Below are 23,892 nucleotides of genomic sequence, written 5' to 3' on the forward strand. Positions count from 1 at the left end.
ACCAATCAGTGCAACTGTTCTCGTGCTAACATACATACAACTGCTTGCAACAACAGAAATTTAGAGGGTAAATAATAGCCACACTACATATTATTAACTATCACTGACTGCAATCTTAAGGGAACATGCTATTATGATGAGAAACCATTCCTAAATTAGTTCAGTCTGCCCTTGAACTTCATGTCTAAGTGTTCTCCTGAGCAGAGACTGGGTGTTGAAAAGAAATTTCTCCATTCTAAAGAAATAGCACCCAATTTACAAGGAAAAAAAAAAAACATAAATTTTGAGACACAGTGAAAAGGATAATAATGAAAAAACCCAAAGCATAATGAAATAGTAGCAGGAAAAACATTTTCAGTGGCAATAGAGGACATATTATAAACTTAAAGATGCCTTGTAGATCATCAAAGGAACTTCAACCACAGAATCATTTTGGAAAACAAAAAAACAAACAAATTACCAAAGCATCTTGGAATAAATAGAGGGTAGATGGTGGGAAGAGAAAAAAAAAAAGGCAGGCATGGTGCAACTGCATAGAGGTATTAGTAGGGGATCGATATTTTTGAATGTACTAGAGTATACTGTGCAAAAGAGAAGTATATGAAGGATTAAACTCTGTACAAAACAGTCTATGTAGCAAAAAACTTTAGCAGGGCTGTGTCAAGGCAAGGTTACTTTGCCAGTCAGGTTATATGGACATTACTTGGTCAAATGATGGAACTTACAGGAGGAGAAAAGGAGTTCTGTCCTCACTGTTGTTTTGGTTCTGCTACCCTGAAACTAGCTAGACTTTCATATCACAAATTCATATACACAGCTGAAAGTAGTTTTCTGCTGGTATAAGCGAGTCAATAGAATGACTTCTACTGGCAAAGCAGTGTCTTAAAAACCAGTAACTACTCTGACCATTCCAAATGACATGAATGACATTGTATAAAGTTCAAGGACCAAAACTGTTTCCAGCAAATCAGTGACAGAGAGAAATAGGGCTTTACTGTTCATCTGTTATAACACTACCATTTTCTTAAAATGTGTTTTATTTTAGCTCTTGTTCTCAAATAGAATCTAATTCATACACTCTGAGTCAAAAGGATAGGGGGAATAATTAGAATTAATTTTCCATAGGTAAGTATATTCCTAATTTTGTTAAAGAAAATATACAAAGGTATATTTAAAAGTCTGTATTTAGAGGCATAAAAGTCTAGACTTTTAAACAATATCTACAATGCTGTCATTCGGGGAGGGAAGAAGGAAGAAGAAACAACATGAAAACAACTAACAACGTCTTCAACACACGTCTCTCAAATATACTGATAAAGTGCTGTAGATAAAACTTTAGAGTGCTTCTCTTTGATGGGACAATTCTAGACCTGAGATGTGTCTCACCTCCTCTAAGTCTCCAGTAATGAAACAACCTTTTCCATATTGTACATTGTAATTTTTATTGTGTTCAGTGTTTCATTATAATTAGTTTCCCAGAGAGATTTCCTACTGCTTAAGGTGAACTTGTCTTACTGTATTTTAAATCTTTTGTTCTCATCTTCTCCAGCACAGAACCAAAATGCTTTCTACAGACCCTGAACTAAATTCTGTGTTCTTCATGCATGTTCTTCTATCCCCTCATGCAACTGATGACTAAATTCATGTTCAAGTGTAAGCAGATTCCACATTCAACAGAGGAGAATTAAATCATCTAAAATTTATGTTCCCCAAAACAAAAAGATTCATTTGAAGGTGTTTATATATTAAATAAAACATCCTCCTCCAAAATTTGGGCTACATAGGAAAATATCCTATGTCATAGGATATTATAGGAAAATATCCTATGTCACAAGAAAGGAAAATAAATCCTCTGCCAAAGCCACACATACGTTATTATTTTCAATGAAATTATCAAGAAAAAAATTGAATATCAATTTCCTTAACAAGAGCTTTTCTGCTCTGTGAAGGATACTAAGTCAAAATCTCCTATTTAGGACTTCTAAAAGCTAAGAAAAACTTTCACAGTGATGGGCAATTTTTTTCTGGATCAGGCCCACTGATGATTTGGCAAAACCACATGTTTAGTAGCAACAGAGGGCATTAATACAGACTAAACACTTTCATTTATATATGTCCTTCTGCTCATGCAAAATGATGCAGATTCTGCACAGTGCCCAGTGGACAGAGGCTGCTGGACATGAATTCTAACAGCATAATAGAACTACTTCACATCAGGACAGATACAGCTTTGAATATAAAATTTTACAAGATCGTTTATAATTACCAGTTAATGTTTCATTGAATATTCAACTTGATGGGTGGCATCTTGAAGTAAGTACAGAAAACACTGCTCACGTTTATGTGCAATTACATTAAGTAACTGCTTGTAGATGAAAGCAGCTGTATGTATGTACACACTCAGTCATTAATATGTTACAATATTTTTTAAAAAGATCTAGAAAAAATATCTGTATTTCATTCTGAGTGGCTCTACATCAATTAATTTTTTTTTGTTTTTTAATAACCATATGCATATTATCTGCAATGTCTTGAGCTCAGACCTAAAAAGAAATAAACTACTGTAGATCCATCAGAGATACCTCAGCAGAACATTAGTCACTTCTCTACAACAAGAGCATAACTTAAGAAAAAGCACTGTTCCAATGAAGGAACAGCAGTAATTGGGGAGAAAGGAAAGGGAAATGACAAGCAAAATACTCAAGTGAAACCCTGTCTCAGAGAGGAAAGTACATTCTTAGTGCCTTTCTTCAGACATCCTGCCCCACAATAAAGAAAATAACACAACTGTTACAACCACCACACTGTGGATCAACTAAAAAAAGCACTATTAACTTCCATACTAATTAAATATGTACTGGACAGACTAAAATGTAATTCTGTCCTATTCCCACTCAAAGGGAGCCTATTATGGCCCTCATTGAGCCTAAAATCTCACTCTAAAGTGGTATCATTCTTAGCCAAAAACATGGGTAGTGATGAAAAGTTCTCTTGTGGAATCACCTTTTTCATGCCATTAGTATTTGATTCACCTAAAATTTTGAATCAAGCTCTTGTAATTGTGAAAGTACAGAAAGCATCCATAACATGGCTGCACAATGTATGTGACACAATACTATTTCATCTAAATTGTAAACATGTCTTAAGACTTATGTGAACCTTAAGATAATATCAGAGCAAGAAAAACCTTAATGCAGTTATCCACCTTGCAAAAGCAGATGCAGCAGATTAAAGAAAGCAATGATGTTTGGCTGTTCTGTAAAAAATATATCAGTATTGATACAGTTCTGGTTTGAAATGTGAGCTTTGTTGTACTTTCTAATTTATGCCACCGCTTTATTAGCAGTCCACAGAACAAGCAAAAAACAGATGTAATGCTTTTTAGCAAATGATGATGAAGATTCACAACCAAGTGGTAGTTTCAAAATACTTAACACTGCAATGCTATTATCAGCATACTGAGGACTTTTGTAAACAATGAACATCAGCTTGAACTAAAACAAAGGAAGTAGCCAGAAGCAGTCATAAACTCCAACACACAATTTACATGACATACATGAATATAGGAGCAAAAATGTCTACAAATACCAAAGCAGACAAGAATGTACAAGAATGTGGAATACTCATATGAAGAAAAACAAAACTTATAAAGATCACCAGCACAGATGACAAGAAATTCATAAGTTTTTATTTTATACCTTTCTCGTTCTGGTGAATGCAAACTAGTATCTGGTCTCAAGCAGTTGGTACTAGCACTCCTAGCCCTGTCAAGGGAGGGCTGCAGTTCACTAGTGCCAGTGCATTGCATCCAATGGTAGAAGAGAAAGAAAAAGAAAACAAAGAAAGGAATACAATGTTAGATATTAACTCATAAAATAATGCTCTCTTTACAGAAAATGTAGAATCACAATGATTTAATTAAGGAAAACGTAAAAGGATTGACTGGATGACAGTGTCAAGATTTGTTTAGAAAACAAAAGCAAACAAAAGGCTGCGAGAAATTTTTTGCAAATATCATTGAAATGTTTAAAACTGAATGAGACAGAACAGCATCCACTTGTAAGAAAAGTGGAATGAAAAATACCAAACAATAAAAGTTATATCCTTATTAACAGCAGTAAGTTTTAAACCAACATAAAAGAATGTGATCCACTATATGTCATGTGAAATCCCTTTACAGTGAAGCTCATTTATTCTGCAAAATCCATATTAGATACCAAACAAGTGGGGGGATTAATCCTCAGTGTCTTACCTAACCAGTAGATCATCTCCAAATTTCGATATTCGTAAATTAAGGCAATCATGAAGGAGTGAAATATCCTGTCTAATCACGGGTTTGGTCTTAGCACATGCAGGAAGAGTTGAGCTTTGCAAATTAAAATTATTTAAACAAAATGAAAATAAATTTAACATGTAACAGAAATCTCATACATAAACAAAAGAATGCAATAGAGAAAAACGTGCAACATATAATTTTAACAGTGAAAACAACTCCAACTAATACAAAGTAGTTTGGTTTAGGTTTGGTTTTTTTTTGTAACATAGGTGTTAATTTAAATAACTAGATTAAGTTAATTTAGGATTTTATCCCTTATCTCTCAGTCACAAAAATATATGAAACATTTTGGGTTTTTTTCTTTAACAAGGGAAGTCAATTCATTTTTTAAAAAGAAGCTAACTATTTAAAGGGGACTCTAAACACTTCTTACCTGTATAGGTTCCAATGAGTACCATTTTCTAGTAAAGGCATCTTGGGTGGTAATGTTTTATAGTGCCTAACAGAACTTCTGGAATGTGGTGGGTCAGAAAAGAACACAGGACAACATAAAAACATGCCAGAAATAAAAAGACAGGTAAAGGCAAGCCAAGACTGACCAGAACATAAAATAAATGCATAATATTCTAATATATTGCATAGTTGTAGGAGTAGATATCTCATCTATGTTTTTCTCAAGTACTGCGACAGCTATCTGGGGAAACATTTTGTATTAACCCTTTTCTTAATAAAGTGCATGAACTTATGCCAATGCTAGTACAGCTTAAATGTTTCCTTGAAATGGAAATAATATATATTCCATTTATAAATACTTTTAATTAAAATACACTGTTTTAAGTTGATATTAAATTTACTCTTTATTTTTCTTAGTGATACCTTACTTAGACCTGCAGAGATTTTTTTTTTTTTCAGTAGCTAAGCATGAAAGTCTCACTAAAACAGGGATATATAGTATCAAAAATTTAATTACGGATGTATTAGCAACTAGCTTTTTTGAATGTATAAGTCTTTTGGAAGTGGTGTACCAGCTTCAAAATTTACCAGTAATAAAATGATGTTAATTATAACCTAATTAAAAAACCTAGGAGAATTACTACATCAGCCGCACTAAGATGTCACATGACAACCATCTAATATCATAATAGATTTTAGAGAAGGAAATGTTTATTTTGTCAGCCAGCTGTATCCATTGAACAAGAAAGAAATTTAAAGGCAGACAGTGGCTGCTGAATGGGAATTATGGCCATTTAATGGTTAAGGGTTAGTAACAACATTCTAACAATTTTCCACATACCCTACTAGGGCACAACTATGGAACTGCTAGAAGAAGAACCAGCAGGCTTGAGGTTTTGCAGCAGTCTGTCCTGATAGGACACTTGATTCCTGTTAAGCCTTGGACCAAAACACAGCAGGATTGACATTAGAAACCTGGCTGTATCACAGACAGATGAATCAACTCTCTGCCTGGAAGTATCAGTGTTTGTAAAACCCTAAAGGATTTAACAGAGGAGCTTTGACCCTTCTTGTATGGGTTTAGTGGTCACTACTGGTGAATTCTCTATCAGAGGTCACTGCAACATTGCACAGAAGGAATAAAGGAATGGCTGTCATCAGGCCAATCCTGGCAAATGAGCAGATAGTACCAAAGCAGGGGTGGTCTAAGACATGGAATGTGGCAATCCATGATCTATAGCATAGGTACACACCTTTTCACCATTTCTATTCATTAATAATCGCATACAGAGCAACAGGATGGACAGCTAGGACTAGTATTCCCAACTGGTGCATTAAATTCACCATATATCTTAACTTTGTAGCTTGGACTACCAAATTTATTTCATTTAACATGAAACCATTAACATTTCTTTCCCAGCTGAAGCTGTCTCAAGGACTAATTAAACCATTGTTCAGCAAGCTGCCTAGAAAACAAAGATAAAGCCTTATAAAATTTCTAACACGAATAAATGTTGGGTCACTAGAAATAAGAAAGGACAGAAGATGGCATAGAACAAATTTTTGCTGAAACTGTTTTCAAAACTATTCTTTTGAGAATGTGTATTGCCAGTCTCAGGGTATTATTTGGAACTGGGGTGTATAAGCCTCAAGAGTTAAATTTAAAAGACTCAATCTATTGTCATCTTTTGCTTTTATATTCATCTTCAATACATTATTATAAGTACCATCCTGCTTTATAGTGTACCACTACTATTACTTTTTAAGGGTGAATTTTTTGGGTTTTTTGATCACAAAAATACTGTAACAATAAATGGAATAAAGAAAAAGGCAAGGAAGTGCTGTAGGCTCTGAATTCAGTGTAGCTATTACCTCTCTATTGCTGTCCTTGCAAAAAGGACACAACTTGCAAAAAGTTGTGCACAACTTTTTGCTGTGACCAGACTGGTTTGGTAGATTTGTAAAACTGTTGGGCAAAGTGCACCAGAAGTTTATAATGCTGTATTTACTTAATTAATTGAGACTTTAAGCAATGCCATTGAAAAATTATAATAACAATTGTAATCTTTAAGAGGGAAAGGAGAAAGCACAGGGCTGGGGGCAGGAAGAGGATGAAGCTACAGAAGATGGAGCAAAAGGACATGGGAAAGAGGCAGGAAACATTGCTATTATCTGACAATAAACAGGCAAAAAATAGCAAGAAGTTAAATAAATTATTAAACCCTAAAATTAAAATCTTGAGGGAAAAGCCTTTTTAGCTGAAGTACAAGAATGAAATATTTCTACTGATAATAAAAACTTAATTTAACAGCTTCACTGATGCAGATTTTTTTGAAAGCTTACATATTTATTATTTTAGTTTTTATACTACTCTGCTTTATAAGAAAACCCCATCACAGCATCTTCAATACTGCTTCAAACTTGATGATGAAAATTAAAGCAAGCCAAGACATTTAAAAGAATAGACAGTACTTTGTAAGAGAAAATCCTAAATTAAATAAATGAATAATAGCACTAAACAATATGGTTTAACATTTGGTGATTTCAAACATTTAGCATGGACACAAAACTCTCATCAACACCCAGATCCTGAAGGGACAAAGGAGAACTACCTGGTTGAATTAGTTGAATGGTTAACTACTTTAAGTTCAACCTACATTTTTACTTATTGTAAATGAAAGATGTTCTACACGACGTCATGGATTTTTAACACAGTTAACAGACATGGTGAAAAAAAAAAGGTGGGGGAGCAGACTTTGATTTTTTAGATAAAGATATTTCAGTCCGGTTTAGTTTCACAACACTGGAAAGTGGTAAGACAGGGAACTCCTAGCTTTGGAACTGGAGATTAATGAAGACTGAAGATGGGCCCAAACTACAAGTTTACATGTGGATCCAATATATAGAACAATTTTTAGATGTAAAACCAAGTAATACAAAACCCCTCAAATCTGGGACTTCCAGTAAGTCCTTGTACATCAGTATTTATTCCTCTGCAAGTGACTAAATCAGCATGAGATTAGGTGTCACAACAAGCAAAGATTGTTTAATTGTGCATGGCTGTTATATAAACATAAAAATGCAAATAAAAGAAAACAAAACCAACTAAAAAAACAATGTCTGAAATTATTACAATGCTGACATGCACTGGGAGATCAGGACTTTTGTGACTAGACAGAAAATCTACCACAAAATACAACTGCAAAACCAAAGTTTCTTCAACTCCTTTAATCCTTACTACTGAGGCTCAAAAACAGACACAGACATCGGAATCTAAATTAAAAACAGACAGAAAAGAACAACTGACATCTGGATCACAATGTACTTGGAAGTTCTTTACATACTGGGACTAAACACCACCATGGAAAAAACGTTGGGCACACAAAGGTACGCACAACTAACCAGATGTGTTCATGATTCCCACACTCCTGGATTTACCTGATGGTATGTAGGCACTCTGCACTTCTTCCTCGCTTTGCTCTGGGCAGCATAAGAAGCTCACTGCACAGACAGGATGGGTGGTGAGTGAAACAGATATAGTTATGAAGCATTAGATGACATGGGTTATGCCAATGATAAGCAAATGAAAACATAAAAAGAAATGAGAAGCATTCACCCAGATAGATAGTCTGATAAGACTGCACGTCTCAAAAAATATGAGTCAAAAAATGCATGTAATAGCTACATTTTCAACAAGTTCATTTTAGTGTGGCACCTCCTTCTGTGATATTTTTCTTTTAAATTCAGAATTACTTTTTCAGAGCCCTTCATGATGAAACAAATAACATAGAATGGCTACAGTTTTCTAATAACCTCCTGTCTCATGAACTAATTAATGGAGAACTGCTTTAGGAAAAAAAAAAAAAAAAAAAAAAAGAAAGATGCCTGTTTGTTTTGTGTTGGGTTTTGTGGCTTCCTAAGCTGCAAAATCATACATGTAAAAGCAGTGAAGGTTTGATAATGATTTAATGCAGGTTGGTTTATGGGAAGAATAACCAGTCACCCTAAAGGGTGAATATATGTCCATTTGAAATATTGTGTTTGGCCAAACATAAATTCTGACTCACAGCTTTTAAAAGGTTTTTGTAATGACAATCCTATAGAAACAAACAAAAAAGCTAATCAGCCATCAGACTTTTTGCTTCTTATTCTTTCAAATTGAGGAAAATCAGCCTTCTATTTTTATTATACTGTAAGCAAACACATACTACAGCCAGCAAGATGGTAAAATTAATGCATATTTTTGCCTATGGTAAATATGACTATGATATGAAATATCCCTTGAATTAAGCCTGCAGTTTTATGCACTTTAACACAATCAGAAAGACCAAGCTCCAAAACTCTGATCATTGTAAATATGAAATTAAAGGTAAGCTTCATGGAAACATGCTAATTTTAAAAGAAGCGGGGAATCCCATGAAGTACTATGGCAAAAAAAAAAAAAAAAGAGAGAAAATATTACAAAACAGATAAAGCAGCAGTTGTTCAACGTGTTTCACACTTCATGTCATTATAAAATGATGCATTTCATTGAAACACTATAGGCATTATTTACCTAAAATTCCAAACAGGGCAGCTTGAAATAATAGCTTGTGAGTCATTTAAGATTCAATTACATCTGGAGCCACTAGCTTGATGCAGCAATATGTACTAGAGTTGAACTGAATTTTAAAATTTTCTTTCTAAGCCAAATTTCTATTCATAAGCTCAGAGGACTGACAGAATTTATATGCGTGTTTCCAAATTGCAAACAACTATGGATTAAGTTACTATTTTCTTTAGAGTTGCAAAGTAGATGCAAAGTCCACATTAAATCATTGGGTACTCTGTTAATATTTACCTTTCCTTAGCCAAAGAGTATCTATTGTAATTGGCCCAAAGCAAACACTTTAATAAAAAAGTCATCCTGAAAAATGATATAAAATAACAAATCCACCCTGAAATCTTCTAGTTAAAAAAAAAAATCCATCAAGAAGATTACCAATATTGTGAGAATATGCAGTTCTCTGATAAATTAAGTCTGTTTTGGGAGACATTTAAAGTAGAGATTACTATTCTCAAACAAATGTTTTCTATACTCATAATTAACAGATTTTACTTAGGAATAGAAGAAACACAAAAAAAAAAAAAGAAAAAGAAAAATGCCATGCTCTTGAAAATTCTGCAATGATTTCCTAATAAAGAGCTTTTCCTAACAGTTTATATATATTCATATATATATATATATATATATATATATAAATATATATAAAACTGTTGAAGTGGACAAATAAGTTCCACTGGAAACTTATTGCAACAGATGCTTCTGTAAGAGAGTGATAGTAACTATTTTTACAAAGACCTATATGATTATTTAATCTTGATTTTGAACCATTAACAGATCATTGAAAAAAATTATTGAAACTAATCAGCAGCTGTAATTTCTGGCATGAAATTATTGGGTAATTCCTCAGCTTTCAAGCCAAGTTTACATTAGATATCTATGTGTTTGGGTGAGGGGTTCAGTAAATGCACAACACATAATATCTACACTACTCTTGATACTAATCCGTAATATTTAATGAAGTTGGGGTTTTTTAATTCTTGGCTGTGACAGAGGATCTTTCTCAACAAAACCTGGTTTGGATCTTTCATATGATGCTATTCTTTTGTACTGAAAGCTGGCAAAACCTGCCAGAATTAAACAGACTTCACAACTGCTGAAATCTGGAGGAAAAGATGAAAAGGAAAATGGGGAAAAGGAGACCACTGCATACAAGATTATTATTGAAGGACACTAGGTACATGGACCCATCTTTAAATCCTGCAAATAAGCCACCTACATCCTTCATGTCTGATCTTTAAACTTCCAAAAAAGTTTTGTGAACACTGAAAAGAACTGAAGACTCTGAACAAATCCAGTAGCCCATTGCTCATCCCTGAAAAAGGCTCAGTGTAAACCCAGCTCCTCTCCAGCTATAATCCATGCATATATCACCAGTTATGTTCAGGTTTGAAGCTTTACTAAAAGAGAAATTTCTAGACAGCTGTCTATAGTTATACTGACAAAAGCTACTTTTTAAAGCCTTTTTCTCTTCAAATCTGATGAATAAGAAATCAATTCAATAAATATTTTCAGGAATCTTTTGAATATATCACTGCCCAAAATAAATAATTACAGAAAAAATTATAACAAGTGGACATTACTTGAATTAGCCTAACTACAAATCTGACTACTATATTTAAAAACAATTTTAATTCACTTCTGATGGAAAATTCTGTACAAAAATCCAACTTAGTCAATTCTGTACACACTTCTTGCCTGTTTGAATTTTTAAATGTACGAGACAACTCAGTAATTCCCACACCTATGTTACCATTCTGTGTTACAAAGGCAAAACAGGCAAGATCATATACAAAACTGAACTAGCTTAACTGCAAGAGCCATTCAGTTTTTCTGTTGCTTCAAATCTGGCCAAAGATTTCCACAAGCATTTTTTTTATGGTTTAATGTTTACATGTTTTCATGTCACTACAAAATGTACTTACTGGATTAGAGGGAAAGATTTTGTTATACTTAGTTCTAAAAGTACTTACTTACTGACAAGAAAAAAAAATCTAAGACATTACTATGACAATTGATCTGATCTGAGTAATAAGCTTGCTATTATAGCCTAGCTATATGATTTTTTTAAAGTAAACAATATCCCATAAAGATTGATAATCTATGTGACTTTCATCATTATTTTTCACAACTGCTGAGCTGAAATACCTTTCTAAGCTTTTTTTGCAGTATAAACTAAAAAGAAGTTCTAATTTCTTCAATTTCATCAGAATATAGACACCTGAAACAGTGTCTACAAGGGGAGGCCAAGCATTCCTTGAGTGTAGCTACTCCGTGTATTCCAGGGAGAGATGTGTGTGTGTCGCACATCTAAGACTGGAAATTTTTGCACACTACAACTGGTACTGCAACTATCCTTGCTATGCCTGGGTAACGTACAAAGATCACCAGAATGTTACGTAACATGCTGGGAGACTGCACCCGTAGGTGTCCAAAATTTATAAACATATGCATCCAAACCAACATGCATCCAACTCCCAGCTAGGAGGAATTAATGTCTGCTATTTTGCTGGCTAGCACAACTGGTAAATTCTAGTATTACAAGAAGAGCTAGGGCATACATGAAGATGCATGGCTTTCTAGCAAAAATCTGTGGGCTTCATTTGGGAAAAAGAAGTAGAATATCTAGGAAAAACAGAAAAGAATCATTTGTCTAGATATCTGCTGTCAACCCAGTACACAGTTTTACCAAAACAAAAGGTATAGATAATTTAACAGTGGCACTAGATCCATCAGTTGTGATGAATTCTTTCCCTTCCCCATTGCTATCAGTCACATTTCTAATGAAAATCTGAAAATTAGGCAAACCAACAACGCTCCTAAACTTTTTTCCATGTTCAGGCTGACAATGTACCTTTCTTGATCAGACAAATACTGACTATCCATCTCTCTGGATCTGTAATCAACTGGAGTTCTGGAGGCATCATGGTGTCTAGTTGGAGAACGTGATCTTCTCATCTGATGAATTTCATCTAAACTCCTGAAAAGCAGAAATATGTATGATAATCTCATTGTCTCATTAATAACAATGGATCACAGTACAAATTGTTTGAAGGAAGTTTTTAATCATAAATTATTAACACATGATTTCTGAAAGAATGCCACTAAAAATTATGCAGTTTATACATGCCATTATTATCCTACAAATATTCTTAAGTGGCTTCATACATGATCTGGCCACTGACTGAAAAAAAAATTCCAAACCTATGTACTAGTTATGGTACAGAGATGATGAGTCACAGAGAAAGTATGATTAAAAGGAGGTAAGTCTTACAAAGTTAAGATTCATCCCATGAGTGCTCTTGAGTGAATAATAAAAGCATATATCAAGTTCAAATACTGCACTAAAAAAATTTAGATAGAAAAAACAATCTTTTAAGTTGTGAAAAAGTCCTGAACAAGAGAGAAGTTAATAATGACACAAACAGTTATACAACTGTGAAAGCAAGCACGTTGAGTTTCGTTTGTGATGCCTACCTCTGTAATGGCACATTTGGTAAACGTGAACGGGGCCTGCCCTGATCGTCACCACGGTGAGGAGACACAGAACGTGAACGATGATGTGTTGTTGTTCTTTGCTGTTCTGGCACAGTTAGCGTTGTGGATTTACTTTCTCTAGTACTAGACCTATAACCTACTGGCAAGAGGGGAACAAAAGGCAATTAGAGAATAAAGGTCTGCCTTTAAAAAGAATTCAGATGGCTAGTCTTCCAGGAGTAGCTATCCAAATGCTTACACAACTTTCAGGTCATCATTCAGCTGTTGTACATCCCGATGTATCATGCACAATAAATCACTAGCATTACCTTTAAATGTCTACATGTACAGAGACTGAAAAAATGAGACTTCTTGATGTACTGGAAGATGTGGAGCAGTTTTCTTACTTGGGGAAGAATATTCTGGGTATTTTGTGTCTATAAGAAAATATTGGAAAGGAATCTAAACAGCGCAGGTTTACCTCATCTGAAAAATGGAGAAAGCATGCTTGCATACAACAGCACAGACTCACACAGGGCTGCTCATATATAAAGCATCTTTCTGCCTCTTGCTTCAGTTAAAGATATTCTCCTACTGAACTTGGCCAAAGCCACCTACTAGAAAAACTAGCAGGATTTAGAGTATATTGTATCGAATATTGTGCAGAATATTTTTTCCAAATACTGTGATTAGGCGGCAAAATTTCTCACAGTATTTTTAAATAGGATTAAAAAAAAAAACCAGTAGAATGTTAGCATATTTTCAATATTTCAACATTGTTGTGCCTTTCTGTGTGTAGCACACTCTTTGCCTTGTTATACATTTTGGCTCCCATACTAAAACAGACAATGAAGCTCAGTAAGACAACAGTTTTCAAAAGGTACCTGTTATCTTTCCAAAAGAACCTAAGGAGATCTGCTCAGACTTCACTTGCTAATTTCCAGACATTTAAATGAGATTACAAAAATCCCTTAATAATATAGAAAGTCATCCCTTAAATTATCCTTTAATCACTTCATAAATTCTTGCTTAGGTATCAAAATAATAATTTTTCTTCTTCTCTAAATTTGTCTAGAATTAAAGTTACTGTAATGTATGATATTGTTCACCTAAAAAACCAAAGGAATCCTAAATGTCTTTTAAATTTTTAGGCAATTCTACAAAAACACATGCAACTTAGGTTTAGAAAAATGAAATATAAATTTAAATTTAAAATATATTTCTAGAGCATTTCTAGTCTCCCTAAAAAACCTGCACATAGGATTATCCTGTAAACTCAGAATTCTAGTATAGAAAGATGATTTTATATTATATACTTTGCACAGCCAAGCTATCTCGGGAACAATACCTGAAACTTAAGCAGTGTGTGTACACAAAGCTTACAGAACAGAGACAGTAATTCATTCTTATCCCAAGTATTAATTCAAGAATTGTCATACTGGTCACATCACACCCATACCTTCAGTGACCATGCCAGTGACAGCAACATTTCCTCATATCCTCAAATACAAAGGCTCTGTGCTCTTCAGGGTGAACAGAGAAAAATTTTGCATGGACCAGCATGATAGCAGCAACCAAGCTGATGGTAATTTATGCAGAAGTTTCTCAGTTGCTCATGGGAAACTGTCAGGTGTGACAGGAAATGAATGCAGGATGGATGATGAAAATGGATCTAGCAAATGTTTGATACCAAAATTATATTATTTTTTCTTAAAGACAATACAGACAAGGAAAAGGTAATGTATTGATGTCACCCTGCTGCTGCAGAGGGAAGGCAAATACATTTATACAGGTTACATGTGACAGAAAAATAAACTGCTCTGAAGAGTTACCCATAGAATAAGCAGTGCAGCGTGTTAAAAATAGCACTGGGAATACTGCCAACTGTATATCAGGTTTTATTGGCTTTGCTTTTAATTAAAGAAGTTACTGAAGCTTTGCTTAAACAGATTGGTCTCAAAACATGTTCAGATTTTATTAAAACTTTCACTGACCCTTATGGAGTACTGGGCAGTACAACACAGACACAGAGTGACTGGTGTAAGAACAGCTCAGGATCACAAACTTACATAAGAGGCTTGAGCATCTCTCATATATCCAGAGGTTGAGAGACTTAAAAGAATATTTTCCTCATGTAAACGAATGTCAGCATACCACAAAAACCCTGTCCAAATCATTTTTGTTAAACCTGAGCTTCAAATTAAAGTTACTTTCAGCTGTTGATATAAACTTTTATGAACATATGTAAGAGCTGATTAAAAAAAGGATAGGTATATCACTGCAAGGTACTACTAATAAATGAGGATGGTATAATTACATGAAAGATAAGACTCATTAATCAGTGATATAACAAGGGAAAAATACTTTTCTTAAAACATTTTAGAATTTATTAAAGTACTACTATTTATGATGTAACAATCTTTACTTCCACTGACAAGAAGTTATTCTTTGCAGCTGCTGATACTTCTAGGAAAATAGTTTTCTTTGTTATTACTAATTTCTAATACTGCATTTGCTTTAGGAATTGGTAAAACATTTGAAACTATAGTTTTATGGATTTTCAAGGTTAGTTAAATTAGCAAAACTATTTTCCTTCATGTTTTTAGCTTGCATGGAGATGAAATTTTGTGGTTTTACATTTTGTAATTATGTGTTTATTTATTAAAAATGAGCGATAACCTTTGTGAAAATCTTGAGATATTAAGAGGGCTAAAAAACTTCCTTTTTTTTCTCAATACTTTAGGTAAAAGAGAATATTTATAACTTTCAGGAAGATTCTGCCTGACTAACCTGATCTTCTATGACAAGGTCATTCTCTTATTGGATGAGGGAAAGGCTGTGGATGTTGTTTACTTTAAATTATTAAAATCTTGTACACTGTTTCCCCAGGATTCTCCTGGAGAAACTGGCAGCCTACAGCTTGGACAGATCTTTAAAGGGAAATATTTTCTTACATGTCAAATGTTGTAAACTCAATTTTTATATTCTTACTTCCCTTGACAAGGAATATCTTAAAACTAGACTAATGTGGTTGAAGCCAATAGAGGCTATTCCAAAATGGTGCATCACCATATTACATTAAAGGGAAATATGGGTATTTTCTGTTCCTTCCCAAATGCATGCTGTGCAAGAGAATGTGTGAGAAATCTGAGCCAGACGAGAGCTGGGCTGCACTCTGGTGAGGAGCATGGTGCTGAAAGGCAGGAGGAGGGCAGGGGTAAAGGCCCTGCAGGACAAGGAACTTGCATGGAGCTTAGTTTTAACAGAGAAGTCTGTTTTAGGGAGAAGATACTGCAGTACTCATTCAGTGTAAACAAGGGAGCAGTCCAAAGGTGTGACAATTCAGCCATGAGGCAAGTTAAGGTTGGACAGGAGGGTAGAAATGCATATATATGAACTTGATCTGCAGTCACATTTGTGAATCTGCCTAAGGTTCTCAAACAATTCAACAGACATTGGGACTGGAAACCTTTTCCAGGTCTTATTGCAAAATGCATTTCCCTACCATGTCTAGGCTTTCATTGATTTGTGGCTGACGACTCAAATTTTCTTTGTCCCTGTGCCTAAAGTCTAACTCCCTTTTAAGGTTTCGGGTTGTATATGCAAACAAACCCCACACACTTATATGCATTTCCACTTCACACAGGAATCACAAACAGATGAACTCCACTTAGACCTGCCAAACAAATGCATCAATTAAACTCACAATGGACAAATTTGTGCTTGGTCAAGTGAACCAGCAGAATGTTTCTGATTAGGTGGACTTCAGAAGGAGCTTCCTCACTATGCCCTTCAATTCTTAACTTGGAGACTCTCAGGTCACTGCAAATCCAGTTTTAAAAATTAAATCCTGCTATTTTCTACAAGGATCTCTGAGAAAGTTTGGATCTGTGCATTCCTCAAAGGCACACCTGAGCACGAAGTCCAAAGAAATGTCAATAAGAATCAGTTACTCAAATGCTGGCCCAGTGAACAAATTCCAATACATGCAGCTAAACCATTTTGAATGCTTCCTGTCAGATGGAAAATTATTTATTTCAAATGGGTGCGTGAAAGGACTGGCAGCTGAAAAAAAGCCCCAGTTTTTAATAGAATATACTGAAACTTTAAACATAAGTCTACAAAGATATACCAGTATCTAAATTTTCAATTACAAAAAAACCCCACCAGAACAAACAAACAAACAAAAACTCCAAACAAACAAAAAACCCACCCAACAAAACAAAAAAGTAATGAAAAATATTTAGAGCTCTTTATTTACATTTCATTTTAAATACTCACTCTCTCTGCTGATGTAAAAATATCAAATATCATAACTAGGCATATATGAATTAATTTCTCTCTTAGAGACTGAAGTGCAAAGTATATAAAATAAGAAAAGAACCCAAGGAAGGAGAATTTGTTTCAGGTGACATGAAGATGATACAGCTTTAATAAGATATGTGATTTATCTGTGCAGTTATATAGTGGATAAATAAATTGTGAGATTATTTTAAACACAGATCATGAAGATAGAAAGCTTTCTGAATCCCACCACGATTTAATTCAGTGGTTTTCATCAGGAAGATCCACAGGAAAACTGATTTAGTGCTGGCAAAGACATAGAGACTCTTCAGTTAGCTTGGGACAATTGGGAAACATATTTATCTGACTTGTGGCAACAGTGAACGAGAACTAGAAGAACGTGATATCCAAAATAATCCTCAAGATTTTCAGTATGTAGGAATGCTGAACTAAAAATCAAACCATGACAGTCTCTACAAGTAAATATTTATGAACATTTAGGGTAATGATAGTTCATGAAAGCTTATGAAAACTATAAAAAATATAGCCATGCTACATGCATCTTAATCTATAGCCATGCATTATCAATAAAGTCCATGGAAGACTGCATTAAATCTAAGTTTCAAGCAAAAAGCAAAATAATTTTAAAAATGCTTTCAATAAAAGATGAAATCTTTACTATTTTAAAATGTGGGAGTCTTTTACATTTAATTTGCATTTTAAATAATGCTTGGAGCATTACCCAGTAAGAAATTAACCAATTTGAACAAACCAGTGGGCCCCATATGAGGAGTGATATGCAAAATAAATATAAATGAATGAATAGTAGAATCTTTTAATTTATCAGGTATGGGACGGGTACCATGGAATAATCAGGAAAACTGTTTTTTCCACAATGCACTCTCCAAAACCAGTATCCTCAATATTCCAAAATATTATAAAGAAAAGAAAATCCAAACAAGCAAAAAAGTAGAAGAAAAAGAAAGCAGGACCATGCTGTTCATCCACGCACCTGGAGGAACAACTCCAATACCATCATCAACATCAAAATCTGAGATGTCACTATCACTGATTGGCCGAGATCCTGCACAACAGTAAGGTAAACAAATACCTGAACATCTGGTCATGTTATAATACGTAAGAATATGTTCATTTAACATAATAATGAAATCAAAAAGATGATTTTAAGCCAAAGCAATAGAGAAGGAGAACTCAACTGCAGTGACTAACTGATGTTTCAGAAGATAGCTGAGCCAATTTAACATCTTACAGCTGCTGCAGCCTCCTTTCCCTTTCTCTTCCCCTTAAGTCCTCAGTAATCCTCTACTAGGACAGATTATCTCTGTAAGCCTCCAAAAGCAAAACTCAAGGAAAGGAAAAAAAAACCACTTTTGTGCTACTTCAGTGAATATGCTGAATCAGCTTGCTGAACAGGAAAGGAGATGAGGCAACATATGGTGAGAGAGAGGAAGAGGAAACAGCACTGCCAGCTTTTAGAAAAGCTCAAGTATCTCACAAAAACTAACCTTTAATTTGGTCTCTCTATACATATCCTGCGTTTGGGCATCTATGCAGCAATTACAGCACTAACACATATTTATAGTTCATTCCTGAATGTGCACCGATTTCCTATGCATTGGCTGGAGTGAATGACTTCCATGTTTGAGAAAAACCAGAAAAATAGCTTGGAAATGCATTTTAAAATAATCCCCTACATCTTTCATATTTCTAAGTAAATCTTAGTTTAAATAAACAGAGAAACTACAATGTTGAAATATCTCCTTTTAACATGCCTCGTACAAACCTGAAATCAGACTCATGAAAACAACTGTACCTCCAAAATACATGAATACAAATTCTCTTTTCTGCAAAGGTACACTTTAATGAGCATATTGGAGGTTGAGACTAACTTTATGATGAAAAGTGTTTTTAAGTCTTGTAAGACTTCAAGGACTTCTTTTTAAAAAATAAAATATTTTTAAGTTTTTTAGAAGTATCCAATAATTATAAACTTTATCTTTCTATTCAAAAAGAAATTTATGGAAAAAAATCCTTGAACAATTTTGTTTTACTAATGAAAGCCAAATCAATTCCAGCAGTTTTTCACACTTGAAAGTTATACATCAAAGTTATAAGGCTAACATGTCATAATGTCATAATTTAAATTGCCTTTCTGCAACACATTTTCATTACTTTCATTACTTTTAAAGACTATGAAATAATATCTTTTTTATTTTATTTGGAATTTAAGTACCATTACACCATATCCAGCATTCTTAATTTAAAATTTAAGAGACCTTAATGGAATTTGGACCTACTTTGTAATTTTTTGCTAGTGCTTTCTCCACCATGAACATGTCTTCTTGGCATGAATGGTGATGGATGAGGCAGAGGTAGTGAAGATTCATCATGTGTCTGTAGCTTATACCAATGTGGTTCATCATCTAAAAGTGCTGTCTCCAGCTCTATAAGAATCTAGCAGAAAAATCATCAGATTTAAATTTTACACTGAAGGTACACAGAGAAACACACACACAAAATACATATGCAAATATACTCAAAACCAAACAATGAACTCAGAAGAAATGTGATTGTATGCATCACCTCTCCAAGAAATTCACTTTCTTCTTCTTGTACTCTTGGCTGATCCCATACTGTGATTTCAAGCATTCGTTCTCTAAAATCTCTACGATGTACATGTGAGTAGAGAAAAGTTTGATTCCATTTTGGCTCTAGACTTTTCTTTACTGTTTTGGTCCTTCTTTTACTTTTATCACTGAAACATAAATATTTTTTGTAAATTATTCATAGTGATAAATCAGAAAATACTCATCAGCATGTAACTGTTTTCATTTTCTCTTAGGCAATAATGCCTAAATGAAGAAAGCACTTTCTGCACAGTGGATCAAATTCTTAAAGAAGACTACCAAGTTAAATTGATACTGACTTGCATGATTCAATTGTAAATTTTTGTTATAAATAATCTAACTATAAAAAACTGTAAAAAGGAATTCTTCATAAGCGTTCATTAAAAGTTGATTCAATACATGGTAAATTAAAACGTAACTTTATAAACTGGAATACTGTTACCTTCTGTCAGGAAGAAAATACATTTTTACATAGGGATTTCTGGGGCGTCCATCTACTCTTGGTGGCAAATCTGTTGCCTGTAGAACATTTACTATTAACTGATGTCCCACTTTGTCATACCAGAGTTTAACCTACAGGAATAAAGTTACCAGAAAACATTACTGAAAATGGAGAAGAAACAGAATTTTCAGATTGCATAAAAAATAACCACAATGTAAAAGTAACCGCTGTTCTTTTTTTTTTTTTTTTCCCAGAGACAATGAGATACATTGCATTTAAAACACCTTAATATTTGATAAGGTTAGATGGAAAAGATGATGGTATATACCAAAGACTTATATTTATCACAGCTGAATAAAATTATGGTGCCTGATTATACTTCCATTGTTTATTGTACTCACTGCATAGTCTTGGAACTGTAAGTGCACCTAAACCAGTATTTCTTAGCTCTGCACCTTAAAAGCTACACTAAATAGAAAGCTCTGCCTGCATCTTCAAGGCATAGTCGAAATCTATCTACACAGATTTGTGACCTTTTCAAAAGTGTTTATGGAAACAATAATATAGAGCTACATAATTTCTTGAGAGAATCATTATGTTAGGAAATTTTAACCCTGTTGTATACTCCTGAATTAATATGATCAATATAAAGAAATAACAGAATGTAGAAAACAAAGTTTAAGTACTGACAGTATATTTAATAAGAAGGACTTCAATTAGTATTACAAGAAAGTTCCAAGATGTATATAAATTAAAATGCATTACTAAATAGTGTAATGCTTAACAAATATACAGGCCTTTAAATGCTCCTGTAAAGAAAACAGTGATACGATGCTTGAATCTGCAGATTACTGGACATGTACAGGAAAGTCACTATTTTCAATGCAGAAGCTACAAAATTGCAAGTTTCAAGGCACTTTTATGGGCTCTTCTCAACATAAATTCCTGCACTCTTTGATTTTTAAGACAACAATATCTTATGTCTGCTTATGTCTGCTGATTACAGTCATGGCTTGTTAGTGCATCCAGAGGGTGTCAAAAAACTTTTGAAAGATGTTAATCTTTACCAACACTGAACATTTCTCTTGGCCTCCCAACTGGCCTTGGGAATGTGCAGGGCTGAAGGACCAGCACTTCACAGATTTCCATTAAAAACCCAAGAAAAACAAAATATGCTCACAGAAAGCTGCCCTGGTAGGACCTGAGGCGCATCCCGTAGGGCTCCAGGGCTAGTCGGAGATATAACAGAAATAGAAGGCCTTTCCATCTTCTGAGATTCAAAAGAACTTGAACCTAAAACCACATGAGAAACACATGAACTTACCCTCCAAAATTTGGATAAATTATGAAGTGCTTTTTCTTTGAATTGTATAAAGTTGATGTAGAAAAGGGAGTGAAAAAACTGGTTTTTTACCCCTACATCCCAGATTAAACCTGTCATTTTTTGGTTTATTTGAAAAGACATATAAAAAGAGTGTTCCTCATACATCACTGACAAACCATAGCAGATGTCTAAAATAAAATACTGTTATCTGACTGAATAACACATCTCCCTCCCCATGCAAAATACTCTGATTCTATGAACCTAAGTCTTTGATGAAAACACATCTGTTGTATGGATTATATTCCCAGTAGCCTCTGAAATTTTAATAAGAAGACATGCAGGACATGAATCTGGCATGGAGGATATTTCAGCAACTGCTGGACACCAGCAGTTCTCCCCTAGTGAAACAGAGCCCTCACTAATGGGATGAGCTTGTGACAAGTGCTCACACCTTCCCTGTCCCAGGGAAGGTTTCTAGCTGCATCTCAGGAAAGGCTCAGATGGGAAAAGACTGGGAGCCATGGCCCTCAAATACTCTGGCTGAAAACATTCAAATGGCATAGTTAAAAAAATACCAGTCTTTTGAAGTATAAACAAAAAATTAATCTAACCAAGATTTTCTTGTTAAAAAAAAAAAAAAAAAGAGAAATGAGAACTCTGGACTTACTCTGCTTGGTGCAGGAGGTGAAATCCTGACACCATTTGTACCTTTGGCAGTCCCTTATACCTGTTTTCTCTCTTATGTTAGGGGAAGTAAATTATTATTTTGGTAGTAACGACACAAGATATAGAATGAAAAAATAGAATTCTGCTAGCATTTGAAATCTGTATATGTTTAATAAAATCCATATTGTTTCAAATTTAACACACAAGGCGAAAACCCATTGAATTTTTTCATGCAAAAACCTCAGAGCCAATGCAATTTCCACAGATCATCTTTCAGAAATTTCATAGCTGAAATAGTTTTGCTGGGTACAAGATCATGCTTAAAGAAAAGAACAAAGTGTGTACTCACTAGACTCTAATGGGGGGTGGGAAGTCTCGGGAATCCGTGGAATATCACTAAAATGTGAATGCATAGCAATTAGAAACAAAGGAGACAACCTTTGGCTGTGACAAATACATTGCTGGGACAGTGCTTTAAAAACATGGTTCTGTTTCTGTTCTAACAGGTTACAAGGAAAGAAAGAGGAAATATTTCAAGACGTACTTTCCACTACCATTCATGAAAATCACACTAACACAAACCACGTTCAGGTTAAAGAACTAGCAGATACAACAATACGAGCACCACAATGTTAACATTGTGGATGAATTACAGGATACTTTTACAACTGGAACAATAAAGAAAGAGAAATTTTAGGAAGATAAAAATATACAGTACATAGCTGTACTTCCTTTGCCAAATGAAGTACAGCTATGGTTGTTCAACTATTTTTTTGGAGGAACAAAAATCAAAATAATAAGACAAAGATTAACTCACTAGTAATTTTTATATAAACGTCTCAAGGAGTTCAGAGAATGAAACTGATGAAAATGTCTTACAATAATAAAAAAGAAAAAACAAAGATCATTGGCAATGTTAAACAAACAAGTGAATAATACATTTCTCCAAAGGATAAAAGAAAATGAAACCATATTAGAACTGGGTATGGACATTTTTCAACACATACATATCCAACACATATACAGATATAAGTAAGATAAATTGATTGAGTCCACACATCTATCAGAGTTTTCTCATCAATAAATTTACTCTTCCACCAAAATCTGGATGATGCTAGTTCCTGGCTCTTTCTATTCCAAGCCATCATTGAAAATACCTTACAAGAGCAACAATTATCTAGTATTGCACAAATCGTAACAAAGCAGCAGAGCAGGGAAATGGAAACAAAACTCTTCAGTGAATTACTTGAATGTATTTTCATCCACACGGACTAATCCAAAATTGGAACTGCAATAACATTTCTGAAGAACATTTACAAGATTTTAAGTCTATAGTTGAGAATTTTAAAGGTATTCAGACAGTCTGCTCAGTGAAACACAGAAATCTTTCTGACTTGGAACTCAATAAAACTAAAACTCCTAGTTATGTAAAAGTCACTAACAAAAAAGAAACAGACACTTGTATCAGAAAAAGAGTGCAACGGTGCCCAATCACTGAGCCTTAAAGTCACTTTCTGTGTCCTGCAATTTAAACTTGTGGTGCCTGTGTTTTAAAATAGACTATTTCAGCTCTGTGTTAATGTCTCAAATCAGCTTAAACCTCACATCACTAAACAAGAATGTGCTTCTCCTTGTCTTGACTTCATGAGTCAAGAATAATGTGGTTTCCTCAAACTCATGGAATTATAGCTGAATTAGTCATTCATGACATGGCACAGT

The 23,892-nt window shown here is 34.2% G+C and overlaps 1 protein-coding gene across 1 annotated transcript in view; it reads right to left on the reverse strand.

The window, feature by feature from the left end:
- The window catches only part of RIMS1 (regulating synaptic membrane exocytosis 1), a 160,091-nt gene that overhangs the window by 93,682 nt on the left and 42,517 nt on the right, over positions 1-23,892 (reverse strand). The window contains exons 7-19 of the mRNA XM_053972461.1: positions 22,991-23,047; positions 22,523-22,569; positions 21,364-21,476; positions 20,184-20,314; positions 19,698-19,869; positions 19,412-19,568; positions 18,106-18,177; positions 12,810-12,969; positions 12,187-12,312; positions 8,168-8,230; positions 4,710-4,787; positions 4,253-4,366; positions 3,699-3,788 (exon numbers count right to left, since the gene is read on the reverse strand). Of these exons, the coding sequence (XP_053828436.1) occupies positions 3,699-3,788; positions 4,253-4,366; positions 4,710-4,787; positions 8,168-8,230; positions 12,187-12,312; positions 12,810-12,969; positions 18,106-18,177; positions 19,412-19,568; positions 19,698-19,869; positions 20,184-20,314; positions 21,364-21,476; positions 22,523-22,569; positions 22,991-23,047 (1,380 nt within the window). The remainder of the gene's footprint in view (positions 1-3,698; positions 3,789-4,252; positions 4,367-4,709; positions 4,788-8,167; positions 8,231-12,186; positions 12,313-12,809; positions 12,970-18,105; positions 18,178-19,411; positions 19,569-19,697; positions 19,870-20,183; positions 20,315-21,363; positions 21,477-22,522; positions 22,570-22,990; positions 23,048-23,892) is intronic.

Source organism: Vidua macroura, chromosome 3 (genome assembly GCF_024509145.1).
Source record: "Vidua macroura isolate BioBank_ID:100142 chromosome 3, ASM2450914v1, whole genome shotgun sequence".
Classification (NCBI taxonomy): Eukaryota; Metazoa; Chordata; class Aves; order Passeriformes; family Viduidae; genus Vidua; species Vidua macroura.